At 38.6% G+C, this 16,112-nt stretch overlaps 1 protein-coding gene across 1 annotated transcript in view; it reads right to left on the reverse strand.

Moving 5' to 3' along the window:
• DSG2 (desmoglein 2) overlaps window positions 1-15,895 on the reverse strand; it is a 30,111-nt gene extending 14,216 nt beyond the window's left edge. The window contains exons 1-8 of the mRNA XM_008692890.2: window positions 15,734-15,895; window positions 13,332-13,367; window positions 11,593-11,727; window positions 7,613-7,774; window positions 7,333-7,477; window positions 6,364-6,530; window positions 4,335-4,472; window positions 4,034-4,219 (exon numbers count right to left, since the gene is read on the reverse strand). Of these exons, the coding sequence (XP_008691112.2) occupies window positions 4,034-4,219; window positions 4,335-4,472; window positions 6,364-6,530; window positions 7,333-7,477; window positions 7,613-7,774; window positions 11,593-11,727; window positions 13,332-13,367; window positions 15,734-15,895 (1,131 nt within the window). The remainder of the gene's footprint in view (window positions 1-4,033; window positions 4,220-4,334; window positions 4,473-6,363; window positions 6,531-7,332; window positions 7,478-7,612; window positions 7,775-11,592; window positions 11,728-13,331; window positions 13,368-15,733) is intronic.
• Between the last annotated feature and the right edge of the window lie 217 nt (window positions 15,896-16,112).

Raw genomic sequence — 16,112 nt, forward strand, 5'->3', positions numbered from 1 at the left:
TAGTGGTAGCAGACGGCTGTCCCCCTAGTATAGACTTTCACTGCACACGAGCATACCAAAAAGCTGAGACCTCCTGGTATAACTTGCCTAAACCGAAGGGTTTTCAAATTTCTTTAAACAAAGAACCTATCCCCCCCTTTTTAGCATAATGTCTATTAATATCTGGTTTGCTATTAATGCCATAAAAGATTAACCTTCCTCCAAATAGTGTTCTTTGTGAGATTTATTTATTTACTTAAAGATTTTATTTATTTATTTGACACAGAGACAGCCAGCGAGAGAGGGAACACAAGCAGGGGGAGCGGGAGAGGAAGAAGCAGGCTCCCAGCAGAGGAGCCTGATGCGGGGCTCGATCCCAGAACGCTGGGATCAGGCCCTGAGCCGAAGGCAGATGCCCAACGACTGAGCCACCCAGGCGCCCCCTTCATGAAATTTATAAAGTACATTTGATATACTTAATGTATCACTGAATACATATTTTATGTTCCAATTTGTCCATTTTCTTTTTATAAACATTTTTACAGTATTCTACTATTTAGATATATTTAATTTACTTAGCCATTTGACTATTATGCATTTGGACCATTATGCAATTTTTAAATATAATTAATACTGCTGTGAACATTTTTACACAAATTTATTTTTCCTCTGTTGAGCTATATCCCACTATGAAAAGAAATACCGAATCAAATTTTATTTAGATCCTGTTGATTTTTATTTCTAGGGGTCCTGACCATTTAGATGCATGGGCCATTTTTATTGTTTCTTCAGTATAACAGTAAATGTATTACATGTATTTACATGAATTACTGCAAAGCTGTTCACTTTGTTTTTCGATGATTTATTAAAAAATCGTGTTCCTTTTTGTAGGGTTCTGGTTGGATAAGAACTTCTGCCCTCTTTTTAAAATGGGCCACTAGGGTGTTGAGGCAAGGACTCAACAGAAAATGACTAGAGAAAATACACTCTTTGTGATTGTAGAATCCTTGTGAAAGTTATTTTCTTTTTAAGTTGCTGTTGCATTTGACATGCTTGTTTTAATAGCATGATGTATGCTGGATGCGAAATAAAATATTCCAGCCAGATGTCATTAGTATTCAAAGACCATGGAAGGCCACAACAGTGTTAAAAAATGAGCTAGGTACTAGGGCCATAAAAACTGTTTCATGGTGTTTGTTATAAATAGCTATAGTTCTCCAAAGAGAACGAAAAAAAATTTTCAGCATCATGAACAATGAATGAGGGCAGATACCTCTATGTTTTTAGAACTGTCAACATATTTTATCATTTCCATTTTTGCTACTTTTAATAGCATTAAAGATTTCAAATGTATTTGTTAATTTGTTAACAAAGCTGTGGCTTTTTATCATGTGATGAAATATTATCTGTATTTCCACAGTTAAAAATATCTGTTCTTGGGGCACCTGGGTGGCTCAGTCAGTTAAGCGTCTGCCTTCAGCTCAGGTCATGATCCCAGGGTCCTGGGATCAAGCCCCAAGTCAGGCTCACTGCTCAGCGGGGAGTCTGCTTCATCCTCTCCCTCTTCCTGCTGCTCCTCGATTGTGCTCTCTCTCTCTGTCAAATAAATAACTAAAATCTTAAAAAAAAAAATAAAGTATCTGTTCTCCTTTTGACAGCTTTATTGAGGTATAATTTACATAGAATAAAATTCACCCATTGTAAGTGTACAACATGACTTTTAGCAAAAGTGTACAGTTTTGCAAATGTCACTACCATCCAGTTTTAGAACATGTTGATTACCCCCAGAAGTTCCTTTCTGCCTGTTTGTAGTCAATCATCACTCACAGCCCCAGCCCTGCACAACCCACGTCTATAGCCATTGTTCTGCTTTTCTAAAAATTTCACGTAGATAAAATAATACAATATGTAGCATTTTGTGTCTGGCTTCTTACACAAAGCATAATGATTTTGGGATTCACCCATGTCGTAGTATGAGTACTCCATTCCCTTTTATTAACCAATAGTGTTCCATTATGCGGATATATTGCGTTTTATCTCTTCATCAGCTGATGGACATTTTTATTTTTACCAGCTTTCGACTATTATGAATAAAGCTGCTTATAAACATTTGCATGGAAGTTTTTGTATAGATGTATTTTTTTCTTCCTTTCTGGACATGCAAATGTTTTATTAGTCTTACGTGTACAACACAGCGATTTGACAATTCTACACATTATGCAATGTTCACCAGGATAAGTGGTTACCGCTGACATCATACAAGTTGTTACAATATATGCTTCTATTTTTCCTGGGTGGACACCTAGGACTATATCTTTGGGTCACTGAGTAATTACTTGTTTTAAAAAACTGCTCAACTAGCTGTATCATTTTATGCTTCCCCAGCAAGAGATAGGAGTTCCAGTTTCTGTTTAATGTTGCCGATTGCTGGTGGTGTCAGTCTTTCTGATTATAGTCACTCGAGCAGATGCATTGTGCTAACTCTTCTAGCTTTAATTTGCATTTTCCCCAATAACTAATGATGTTGAGTATCCTTTATGTACATATTTGCTATCTGTATATCTTCTTTTTCTAACTTCCTTTGAACAGAATCTGACTATTGCTCTTAAAATTTAGAAGCAATTCTTTATATAATTGAGACAGTATATTTATAATTTTCTCAATCTGCTGATGTCACAATAATGTTAATTTTACTATTTTTTGCTATGCCTCCTTTGGTAGAAATAACTGTATCCCTTTTTGTGCTACCATGGTAGAATGAGAATACCTCTAGAACTTCTATCATTCATCACTGACTTTTTCCTTATCTGTTATTGGCTTTTTGTCTTAAGCATCTAGTAAGATTGTACTCACTTTCTACTAAGAGGATTGCTTACTTCTATATAAGTAAGCAAATCTATTTGTCTCTGATGCCATTATCCACTTCTTGCATAATCATAAAATATGTCTTCCCTTTAAACATGAGGTAATCGTATTCTATTTTCCTTTGCTTTACAAAGTGGTAGTCTAAGTGCATACAATAAATAGCCTATTAATAAATGGTGCACATAATTATTACTGTGAAAATTCAAGTTAATATATCTCTATTCTGTTATATATTTACAGTGTTATTATTCCTCTTCCTGTGGTTAGACTTTACCTACTCTGTCATATAGTAAGTTTTTGTGAAAGTTTAGAAACTTCTGGAATTAACCTCTGTCTGTGTGTGATCAATGGAATAGTATTTTGAAAGCTGTAGCTTTGCGTTTTATTTCAAAATCTGATAAGCCAATTCTATCATAAACCATTTAAAAATACACGGATATTCTTTCTTACTTATAATGTTAGATAAAAACCCACCCTATAATTATAATTTTTGTATAAAAAAATTCTGTGGGGGTAATAAATTTCAAAGGTATAAGACCCATATACTTAATAGGACTATTTTTCTTTCACTGATTCAATTAAGCACAAGAAGTTAGAACACTGTGTTTCAAAAGGTGACCCTCGTACTGCTTATATTAGAATCACAAGTGGATTTCTGTTACAAAGGCAAGTTCCTGAGCTCCACCCCATCAGACTTGGTGACGGGGCCCAGGAATCTGCATTTGTGCCATGTAACTTTACAAGTGACTCTTAGGCATATTTAAGTTATGAGGACAACCGGATTCGAGTTTTGTCAAATTATTACAGCTTTTGTTTTTAGATGCTATTAATGAGGTCTGGCTTTATGTTAAGTTGATCAAATAAAATATAGTCAATTGGGGATACTTAGTAGAGGCAAGAGGTCATGATATAAGAATGCCCTAGTCAGACACGGGCTACAAGCAAGACAGGAAGTGTGCTGAGCAATAATGATGCTGGTATCATGTTGTCAGATTAGGGTTCGAGTTTCCTGATCTGAATTTGGACTGTAGTGTGACCATTTACTAACCACAGAACTTGGACAAATAGGGGGGGTCTCCAATCTCAAACAGTTGTGGTGTTGGTTGAGTATGTAAGGCAGTCTTTAGTACAATCATTTCTTCCTCTGCACCAACTTTTCCCATTCCAATTTTGAACACTAAGTACTTACCTTAATAAGGGTCACGATTCCTTCATTAGTTTGAGTATCAGTTTCTATGTGGAAATAACCCATTTCATTTCCTGATACGATTGTAAAATTCGCTAACCAATTATCAGAGCCTATTTCATCTGCATCGAACACTTTTATGCGCATAACTTCTACATTGGCTTGATTTTCTTCAACTACCCCTTCAGTCTGCAAAACATAAACATAGGGTTTTTATTTTAATGTAGCACAAACGCAAGCGATATATTCTTAGGTAGGACAAAAATATGAGTAAGTAGATATCTTTTATAAAAATAATAGCTACCATTTCATTTTTGACTACAGGTATATTGTCATTGACATCCAAAATACGAATCTGAACTTGAGCTTGCTTTACTGGTTTATCTGTTACTTGTCCATTGCCGTCTCTTGCTTCTACCGTCAAAGTATAGCTGCTGTGTTCCTGCAAGACAATGAAAAATACCCATCTGGGGTGAAAGTGAATCACTCCCAAATCTGTCTTTCTAGTTCATTTCATCCTTAAGAGAAGGAACCACAGTATATTTTATTCATAAATATGTTTTATGATCTGTTATTCATGTGAAGATGCTGTTTAGTTGCCGTCAGAGCATGTCTAGAAGCCAGAAAAAGCCTAGAGAAGTTGTTGGTAGTCAAATTCTTAAATATGTCACTGGTGACATTATCAGGAAATGAGTCTCTCCTTAAAATAGTCTGTGCACAAAGGAGTGCCATTCAAAATGTAGTTTGCTCTATATGGAAATGACGGGGGTGGTTATAAGAATTGGTTCTTTCTTCATTTTTAGCTAAGAATTAAGCAAGGAAAACCTCGTCCCCAAGAAAAGCTCGCCGGCAAGGAAAAAATGGGGTTGACTTTGCCCAGACATTCTAAGAGGTGTGATTCTTAGAGAACCTGTCCTGGAGAATGATGTCTTACATGCTACTCCAAAGTGAGCCCTTCTCTTCCACACGGTCCCCTTATGATGGCTCCATTAGGGATAGCTGGAGTTTAAGAAAAAGCAGGGGCAGCCAGTGCCAATGCATGGGAGTCCTGTGTGGGACAGAACTGCTCAGTGCAAGTCAGGACAACTGAGGCCCTGGAGCCACTTGCTTGGATTCCAATTTTGTCACTTACTAGCCGTGTTGGATATACACTTAATCCTTTTGACCCTTTGTTTCATTCTGTGTAAAATGGGGATAATAACTGGATCTGCCTCACAGAGTTTTTAGGTGGATTAAATGGATTAATCTATGTAACATGCTTTGAATAGCACTTGGGACACAGTAGATGCCCACTAAGTGACAGACATCACTATTGGCTAAACTTGCCCTATTTCACAGACAGCAGCTTATCACAAATCAGGATAGTTAAAAATAATGCTTTTCCATTCTAGTTTTATGTAAAAAGTACAGACTAGAATTTTAGGAGTAATAATATTCTTTAATTCTACAGAGATCCTGTTAGCCATGTTGGGCACAATCTTCTTCTCTGGCCAAAACGAAATCATTTTTCCCAAGAAATACAAAACACAGTGACTGCCCCAGACGATGATTTATGTTTGACGACAATACAGTGTTCTTAGGATTATCCACGTTTTCCTCGTGCACACTGTTAAAACCTTCATCTATGTAGCATTTAAAACTCTCCTATTTCCTGTTTTTATCTCAAATTTTCCCTTTGAGTTAGAAATAAAAAAGTGAAATGTTTGAGAATAGCCTGCCTGGAATCCCATTGAAATTGTCCTCCAATTTGGGATTTACAACAATTCTTTCCTTTACAAGTATTTCTATTATCCTAAGTAGGACTCCTATGTCCATCTCTGTTCCTCCCTCTGTATCTGTATTGGCCGTGGAGGAGATTCCTGATGTTTCATTACAGAAGCACCAATTACGGAACATTGCGTTAGGACGCTCTAGCAAACAGAATCCTGACTGGAGAGGCCCTAGAACAGAGCTGTCCGTATGGAATTTTAAATTTTCCAACAGTCAGATTTTAAAAAGTTAAAAAAAAAAAAAAAAGGGAATACTACATGCAATCAACAGAATATTACTAAGGTGATGTGTTACACTTTTTATTCATGCTAAGTCTTTCCAAGCTGATGACTTTTACATTTCTAGCACATCTCAGTTTGGGTGAATCACAGGTCAAGTGCTCAATGGCCACATATGGCTAATGGCATATTGGACTGCACACTGCGAGAAGAGGGTATTTCTAGGAGTTATCCTATAAATGAAGAATATGTAAGAAAGTAAGAAAATTAGAAAAGAAAGGGAAAGGAAAACCTGAAAAGATAAAGAAGAGCTTAGAAGATGAGCAACATAAAATACCAACTCACCTCTCTGTCCAAGGTGAAACTGGTTGTATAAATCTCCCCTGTGTCTTTATTTAGGTAGAACACTGGAGGATAAGCAGGCTCCTGAGATACGATTCTATAGGAAATTTTAGAATTCAGGGTATTGGGCTCATCTGCATCTGTTGCACTGATTTTCATCACAAGGGTATCTGGCGTTAGAAACAAAGGTCTCCAAGGTGAAACAACTTTAAGCACAAGTTCTGTACATTATTATCCTCTTTATAATTTCAGCCTGTTCACAAAAGGATTTCAAGTGCTTATCAAAATCACAGTTTACCAAGATGAAAAACTTGAATTGGATGAGAAAGTAAGGGTAAATGGGGTGCAGAAATAGGAAAGATAAGAAGAGGGCAACGCTGCAAATTTATTTATAATAGCTCTAATAATCAATACAAAGAAAGAAGGATGGGCAGGTACAAATACATGCTTAGTAAAATACGAACAATTCAGGAGAAGCATAGCTGTCCTTTATATTATGATCAAAGAGAAATCTCTCCTGCAAGTCTTCACATGGACCACTGCATTGGACCATGTGGTCAATATTTCTATTATAGAAATAATATAAGTCAAAGGTCAGCCAACTACTGCCAGTGGGCCAAAGCCAGCCAGCCACGTGTTTCCGTAAATAACATCTTATGGGGAACACAGCCACACCCATATGTTTACATGTTGTCTATGGCTGCTTTCCAGCTACAAGGCAGCACAGTTGTTACAGAGACCTAACCCGTCACATCGATCTACCATATCTGTTCTGAGGGTAAAAAAAGATGTCATGTAAAGCCTTTAGAACATATCACAGAAAAGCAGTTCCCAACCTAGACTGATAGATTTATGACCATTTGTCCTGTGGGTAGTACTCAGCCTCCATCAAGATATAGGATTTAGTGTTCAGATACATTATGGGGTTAACGTGACTGGTGGTACTCATTCATAAAATTAACAAACTCTGACCTGATGCGCTTAGCTCTTCAATAGACCCAGCAAAGACGTCCTGTGTGAACACTGGCTCATTGTCATTGATATCAAGAACTTTAATGCGAAGTTCTAATGGTTTCTCCAGGTTGTTTCCTCTTTCATCCAAAGCATAACCAACTAGCTGAAATCATGACATAAATAATAGAAGAGATTAAATGTTAAGCTAAGGTAATTAAATTACCACAATGCAAAAATAAATCGTAACTATTACCAAAGAAAAACTACAAACTAATTAATGTAAAACTGTTCTTCTTACCAGAAAACTTGGCGTTTCTTCTCGATCAAGAATCCTGGTGATGTTCAATTCTCCCGTGTTTTTATTAAAGACAAACACACCAAATGGTGGTTCTGTGATCCCTTTTCCAGTATATTTGTATGTAATTTTTAGTCCTTTTTCTTCTGCAATATCAGAATGTATCTAACATAAAAATAACAGAAGAATGACCCAAGTTAAGCTCTCTGTAACTTAAATGCACATATTTTTAATGGAAAATTTCCCTCTGAAGTTGTCATAATATTGATAGGAGAGAGGGAGAGTACATAAGCTCTCAAGGGAAGATGTGCTGATGTCAGAAAACCTGGGTTCAAATCCTGTCTCAGCCACTTACCGGTTACGTGATACTCAGAGTTACTTAACCTCTCTGTGCCCCAGTGTTCCTATCAGTAAAATGGAGAGATACTACTGCCTACCTCTTAGGGTTGCTATGAAACTAAGATATCATTAAGGGTATATCTTGGGACGACAGATTTTAAATTTAGTACATGAGGAGGGGCACACAGGTGGCTCAGTCATTTAAGCATCAGACTCTTGATTCTGGTTCAGGACATGATCTCAGAGGCATGAGACTGAGCCCAGTGTCAGGCTTTGCTATGGGTGTGGAGTCTGCTTGAGATTCTCTCTCCCTCTCTCTCTGCCCCTCCCCCACTCTCTCTCTCTCTAAAAATAAAATAAAATAAAATAAAGTTTATATTCAGCACATGAAGGAAAAAATTGCGGTGTCAAAATCACTTCTATAAATCCATTCGATCATCTGGAGAGTATGAATAAGGCATCCTTCTATAGAAGGATTAAAAAAGTCAACGCCTTCCCTGTTTGGAACGCCTCAGGAAATTCATGCATCTAACCCATTTCAAATGTCTTCTGTAGCCGGCATCTTCTTTTTCTATAAACAATTTCATTCGTGTCTGTCATTCTTCATTAGTAAATATGTCTCTATGGCTCCCTACTGGTTCCTTAATTTTCTTCTTCAGACATCATAGAAGCCGTCGCCACTCACCTACCCAGTCACTTCTTTGTCCAGGATTAGTTACAGTTCCTTCCTATAGGTTTCCCAACATGCACTGGGGCTGGGGAACTGCTGTTGAGAATGACCAAGGAGACAGTACATGGGGGGCCTCCAACCTCCTGCTACACCAGCTCTGCTCCTGGAGTGGAATGGTGAACCTGGGGCAGTCCGTGATTACCCTTCACTGAACTTCTGTCTCTATCTGTTTGTCTTTGTCTTCTCTTGTACTTCTGTATGTCTCTGTTTTTTGCCAAGTATATACATATATATACAAACACGTGCATACACATGTGTGTAGTATTCTGGATCTTCATGTACTAATTATACATTACATCATGCTATTTAGGTTAAAAATAAAACAAAACTGTGTGTGGACATACCTGTTTGTTTATATATGTGTATACATAAGAGTATGTAAGTATACACATACTTAACAAATTTCTTAAGATTTAGAGGATACTATACTGTTGATAGCATTACCTCTACATAGAGAATGTGGGAAGTTGGGGAAATTCAACTTATACTCATGTACCAAATTTAAAATCTGTCTTCCCAAGATATACCCCTAAAATTTATGTAAATTTTACATATGTAACGACTCATGTAATTAAGATTACTAAGAACAACTAATGCTTATTGAATCCATGCATTTTGGAGAAACCTACTGAAAAAATGTATGAATGACTCACACACCTCAGAAAACCAAACCAAACCAGCAAACTTAGTTGCTTGTATCCATACTATTATGTAAAGCCATAATTAAAAATTTGGATTTTAGAAGGCTTTTATGAAAAGAACCTGTTGCTAGACAGAGGAAATCATTGTCTTCTGTTCTGTAGCTGCTCCTCCTTTGAAGGAGCTCTTCATGCATGATATTTATAATGTCGGAAAGATAAAGATAACACTTGGATATGAACAAGTATTCATTCACACAAATGTTTCCTGACCCCCGCACTGGATGCTGGTATTGCCTGGGGTCCAGGGCATGAGCTGTGAGCCTAAGAACTAAGCCCCTGCCCCCCGTGAGCTTACACTCTACAAGGGAGCCAGACTACAAGCCAGCCAATGTAGGCATGTCATGTAGTACAATGCACTCTAACTAGGCTGAAACGGGGGTGAAGGGATAGAGAGAGGGGGTGTGGCAGAAAAGGGAACTCTTTTAGGGGATGACACTTGGGAGGAGGCTTGATGCTGTGAGATACTGCAAGTAGCCTTGGGGAAGGGATTCCAGGCACGGGGAACAGCAAGGGCGAAGGGCGAGGAGTTGGGAAGAGTTTGTGTTGGTTTAGGGATGTAGGAGAGTGGGAGATGGGGGCTGTTAGAAGCTGAGGTAAGAGAGGAGGTCTTGTCTTAGAGCTCTTATAGGTCAGAGTAAAGAATATTCCTTCCACTGCAGCAGGAAGTCATCGAAAGGCCTTTGCTAAGGGGGCGAACATGCTTTGATTTGTCTTTTTAAAAGATCACTCTGGCTGTTTTCTGGAGAATGGACTGTGGCAGGGTGGGGGATGGCAACAATGAAGCAGGCAGACAAAGTCAGGGGCTCTTTTGCTATCGCAGGTCAGAGATGACACGGACTTGGACGATGGGGGTGGCCGTGGAGAGAAGTGAGCAGATCTGGAATATATTCTGGAGGTCGAACTGATAGTGCCTGCTACATTTTTGAAAAACTGGGTAGAATTAGAGTGCCATTGACTGACATGGGGAGAACTGATGCAGAACAGCTTTAGGGGAAAAATCAAGGGCTCAGGTGTGAATGCTAAGTCTGAGATACATACTAGCCGGATTATCATCTAATTTATCAAAAAACAGGACACTTTAAAAAGGGGGCTATTAATTGTTAGGCCAGGACAATGGGTACACACCAAGGATGTATGGTCACCCTCCCTATTAAGCACCAGTTCTTTTCATTTTGAAAATTACTTTTTATTTGTAGGGTGGCAGAATATACTGTCCCCAAATAGGTCACTTTGGTGTAGGATTGTTTTGAGCTGAAGGCAATTGAAAAGCAGATTCAAGAAAGTTTTCTGCCCTTCCCCTATGTGCCTAAAAGCAGGTCATAAATTTGAAAAGGTGTCCGCCCTCCCTTCTCTACCAGGAAGGACGAATTTTAATCATCAGAGACAATTTTAGACCCTTATCAGTTTAGATATGGCATCAGGCATCCACGTAATGAGCTGTCTTCACTAGTCTTTCTCTATCACTGGTTCCCCACGTATTTACCCTCCCACAATTTTCCATCCCGAGAGATTCAAGGACTTTTTCTTTTGTCTTGTCACTTCTCTAAAATTTACTGTTGCTTTGCTAAGATGCTTTATAAGCCCCAATTCTAACCAAACTTTTGAATTATTCATCTCTGGGTACTCCCATGTGTTACAGGAGCAATACGCATATTAATAAACTTGTTTGTTACTCTCCTGCTAATCTGTCTTTTGTCAGTCCAATTTATAGGGCACCAGTAAGAGAACTTAGGGAGGGTAGCAGGAAAAAGAACCTTTCTCCTCTACATATAATATCCTTTTTTGAGTATTGTAGCCCTCTCTCTTAAACAAAGATTCAACTAGTGTCAGAGTCCTGACTCTTAGGTGAATCAAATCCCCAAATCATAGAATACATATAGAATATTAAAAGACTCAGTAAGTACATCGTATTATTCTCCTTAAATTTAAAAATGAACGTAAAAGTCTTCTCCCACTATATTTCAATAATATACATATATTTCCTATTTCTCCGTAGAAGGTAACTTTTTTTTTAAAAAAGATTTTATTTATTTGACAGAGATAGACACAAAGAGAGAGGGAACACAAGCAGGAGGAGTGGGAGAGGGAGAAGCAGACTTCCCGCTGAGCAGGGAGCCTGATGTGGGGCTCAATCCCAGAACACTGGGATCATGACCTGAGCTGAAGGCAGACGCTTAATGACTGAGCCATCCAGGCGTCCCCGTAGAAGGTACCTTGGCAATCGGATTCCTTTTGGACAGATCTTCTCCTTCCCGAAGAGCCACAGGGGCGGTGATCCAGGCACGCTTTTGCCGCACTGAGTGAGTGTGCTTAGGAAGCAGAGTATTGTCATTTTCTGTGTTTAAGACCTACAACAATAAAATATTGTCAAACAATTATTAAGTATCCTAAAACATTAGTATGGTCTTCTGTAATGTACTAAAACTTTAAAAATTGTCACACATATCTTAAGGTATAAATTTCATATTTTTTAATGGGGTTCATTTTCAAAGAGGAAGTATATACACTCTAACAAACTCCATAGGCATTCAAGAAATTGTCTCTAAATCAGGAGAATGGTATAGTTTTGCTTTTATCAGTAAGAACAGATTTCCCAGAGTGAAGAGTTACAAAGGCTTGTTGAAGCGTCTAGACTAAGGCCTAAGATGGAGTCGCCTATGCTAAGCTCCAGATCAATACATTGGAACCTAACTAAATTTCTGTGCGTGGCTCTCCCGGAAAAGGAAGGCCTAGGCCAAGCAGTCAGCACTGACCTGCTCAGGACTGCATCATATCTGCCCCAGGTCCAAAGTGATTCTGTTCTAACCAATCAGCAAATACCCAGTGTAACGTCCTACTCTCTGGGAGCTGGGGTCTACAAAGCCCTCTCGTTTGTACAACTATTTTCTAGACTGGATGCTTCCCTATTCATGAATCATTGGATAAAGCCAACCAGATCTTTTCAAGATTTATGATCGTTAGATTGTTCTTTTAACAGCCTAGAGTAATTGAGTGACCATACAAATAGGCAAATTAAAAAATAATATAGTGTGTCAAAAATATTCTTTCCTTACTGAAAATGAAGTTTCATTTTTCTGGGGTGGCTTATAGTTTAAGAATGAATTATTAAACATTTTAAAACTAAATCTGAGTAACTACCCTGTGGCATCGATTTAACTAAAACCAAGTGAAACTGTCTGTTAATGAATTTATTGTTTAAAGAATGAGATAAAAGATTAAATAATCCGTCTTTTGTTTTCAGAACTTTAAGTAGAAGAGATTTATTCTGTATATTTTCAGTTGGGCTTTAATAGAAAAACATTTTATGCAAGGAAAGTTTCAATACAGCTGACCTAGTATATTAAGATCAGAAATGAATATTATACTAGGTTTATCACCTTACTTATTTTGCTGCTCTACATAACATGTATTTTTTTCAGAATATACTGCTTATCACTAGGTCACTGATTTTTTTTTTTGTTTTTAGTTGAAAAAATTTTTCTAGAACTTAAAAAATTAAATTATGTAGCAAAACAGCAAAATAACATTATAGTTTATAATGTAAAATATAAAACTTCATTCTACTTTTTCTCTCACACTTTGGAGTATTCACTGGTAACTGCCTGATGATCTTGTCTTATGACCATACAGTTGCACATGTTTAAGCTCTTTGTCCAAAAAAATGGAACTATACCATACCTCTTATTCTGCCCCTTGATTTTTCATTCAGTACCTCATCATGGACATTCTTCATGTACCCTAAGTTGTTTTACCATTCTATCAATGAACATTTAGATTGTCACAAAATGCTGCTTTGAACATCCCTGGGCACATATTCTGTGCCCTTCACTGAGTGGGAATGGCCAGGTCTAAGGGAGCGTGCATTTTTAATCTGGTAAATCATAGCCAAATTGCCTTCCATGAAATTAAGCCTCTGAGTGCAAAAGACAGAAATAATCCCTTGGTTCCTTACCTCTAAATGGAGTCCATTTCCAAAGTTAAAGCAGATCTGGAAAATAAGATTATTTATTTGTTGTTTAATATAACTTATCACTCAATTCAGTTTAAATACTTGTTAATAAATTACCAATTGAATGGTATAGATAGTAAAAAAAGGTTTAACCACCACCATTACTATCCTCCTTTGTAAAAAAAAAAAAATTTAATTTTCCCCTTTGTCCCCCCCTCGACCCCCACCGCACCAGGGCCAGAGACAGGAATCTACATTCTTCTTGATCCACACTGCCTCCTCCAGGAATCTCAGAACACAACTAATATCCACCTCATGTTCTCAGGGACCTACATAACTTTCCTCAAGTCCTTTAGTGTGAAATGCACCCTCCACTCCTGGCTCCGCTAACTCCCTTCATTTCCAGGGTCATCCATGTGACCACCCATATTCAGACTTCACACTTAAATCTGACCAACTCTTTTCTTTGGTTATCAAGCACTGTCACATCTGGGCTTCATCGTCACACAGAACTAAATACAGTTTTGCTTACTCTAAAATCTGCACAATAGGGGGGCACCTGGATGGCTTAGTCTGTTAAGAGCCCGCCCAACTCTTGATTTTGGCTCAGGTCATGATCTCAGGTTCCTGAGATCCAGCCCCACCTTGGGCTCTGTGCTCTGTGTGGAGCCTGCTTAAGATTCTCTCTCCTTCTGCCCCTCCCCGCCATGCCCTCTTTCTAAAAAAATAAATTTTAAAAAATCTGCATAATAAAATCCTATCCTGCCCTTCGACTTTTGCTTCCCTGTCTTTTTTTAAAATTTAAATTCAATGAGCCAACATATAGAACATCATTAATTTCAGATGTAGATTTCAGTAATTCATCAGTTGCATATAACTATCACATCACATGCCCTCCTTTTTGCCTGTCACTCAGTTACCCCATCCCCCCACCCACCTCCCCTTCAACAACCCTCAGTTTGTTTCCTATAGTTAAGAGTCTCTCATGGTTTGTCTCCCTCTCTGATTTCTTCCCATTCAGTTTTCCCTCCCTTCCCCTATGATCCTCTGCACTACTTCTTATATTCCATGTATAAGTGAAATCATGTAATTGTCTTTCTCTGATTGACTTATTTCACTCTTGCTGCCCTTTACAGTCCAATAATCTCTTGGTTTCATTTTTCCCTTGGCTTAATTTAAACCAGTTATTATTATTTTTTAAAGATTTTATTTATTTATTTGAGAGAGAGACAGAGAGAGCATGAGCAGGGGTAGGGGCAGAATGAGAGAGAGAGAGGGAGAAGCAAACTCCCCTTTCAGTGGTGAGCCCATCGCGGGGCCTTATCTGAGGACCTAGAGATCATGACTCGAGCAGAAGTCAGATGCTTAACTGACTGAGCAACCCAGATGCCCCTAAACCAGTTCTTTCTAAAATGGTAGCCACATGTGGCTATTTACACTTAAATTATTTTAAATTAATAATTCATTTGCTCACTATTCACACTAAGCAACTGGCTTGCAAACATTTGCAACATTGTAGATAGCTCTATTAGACAATGTTAATAGATCATCGCCACCCATTCCAAAGACGTTGTCAGTGACTCATTCTCTTGCCTTTCTAATATTCCAGCTTTACTTCTTCCCCAACTCTGTGAGCCTGTTACTCTCTCTGATTCTGACCCTGTACTGGCAACAATGCTAGACAGGGTCATAGAGGCTGAATGGACCCATCATATCCATTCACTTCCTAATAGCTGCTCCCTCCACAGGGGTGGTGATTCCTTTCTAGGGTGACCATGTGCAACCTTTGCCCAGGAAAATCTGGATGACACCTGCTATGTAGGTATCCCATCTGTATAACCCCTTCATTCTCAAATGTGTGCTCATTCAGACCATAAATTATAAAGTTGCCCTATCTTTGTATAGTAGCCCTATCGTGCCATTCCACACTTCAGGAGACTACCCCAATCACATGGACCACACCTCTGAACCCACTCATTCTTAGATGATCTCACCTTTTATCTGAGATTGTATCTTCAATCCTCCTCTCCTTCCCTGCTTTCTCCAAGACAGAGGTGTCCTGATTCCCTTCCAAAGTTAACCATCATCCGTATGCTTTACCTTCAACTTTCTTTTTTTTTTTTTTTTAAGATTTTATTTATTTATATGACAGAGACAGCCAGCGAGAGAGGGAACACAAGCAGGGGGAGTGGGAGAGGAAGAAGCAGGCTCCCAGCGGAGGAGCCCGATGTGGGACTCCATCCTGGAACGCCAGGATCACGCCCTGAGCCGAAGGCAGCTGCCTAACGACTGCGCTACCCAGGCGCCCCATGAATAGTGCTTCTTAAGCTTTAATGTGCATTTTGGTCACTGGGGATCTTGTTAAATTTAGATTTTAATTCAGTAGGTGTGCAGTTTAGCCTTACACTCTGCTTTTCTAACCAGCTTTTAGGGGATGCTGACATTGCTGGTTCTTGAGTAACAAGGTTATAGAATGTGATTGGAATATCAATTGTTTGTTTAAGGTTAAAGACAATGAAGTTCACCTTATTCACTATTGTCTTAGTACTTAACACAAGAAACTTCATCATTCTTTTTTTTTTTTTTAAGATTTTATTTATTTATCTGACAGAGATAGAGACAGCTAGCGAGAGGGGGAACACAAGCAGGGGGAGTGGGAGAGGAAGAAGCAGACTCATAGCGGAGGAGCCTGATGTGGGCTCGATCCCATAACGCAGGGATCACACCCTGAGCTGAAGGCAGACGCCCAACCGCTGTGCCACCCAGGCGCCCCGAAACTTCATC

This window comes from Ursus maritimus, unplaced genomic scaffold (assembly GCF_017311325.1).
Source record: "Ursus maritimus isolate PB19 unplaced genomic scaffold, ASM1731132v1 scaffold_18, whole genome shotgun sequence".
Classification (NCBI taxonomy): Eukaryota; Metazoa; Chordata; class Mammalia; order Carnivora; family Ursidae; genus Ursus; species Ursus maritimus.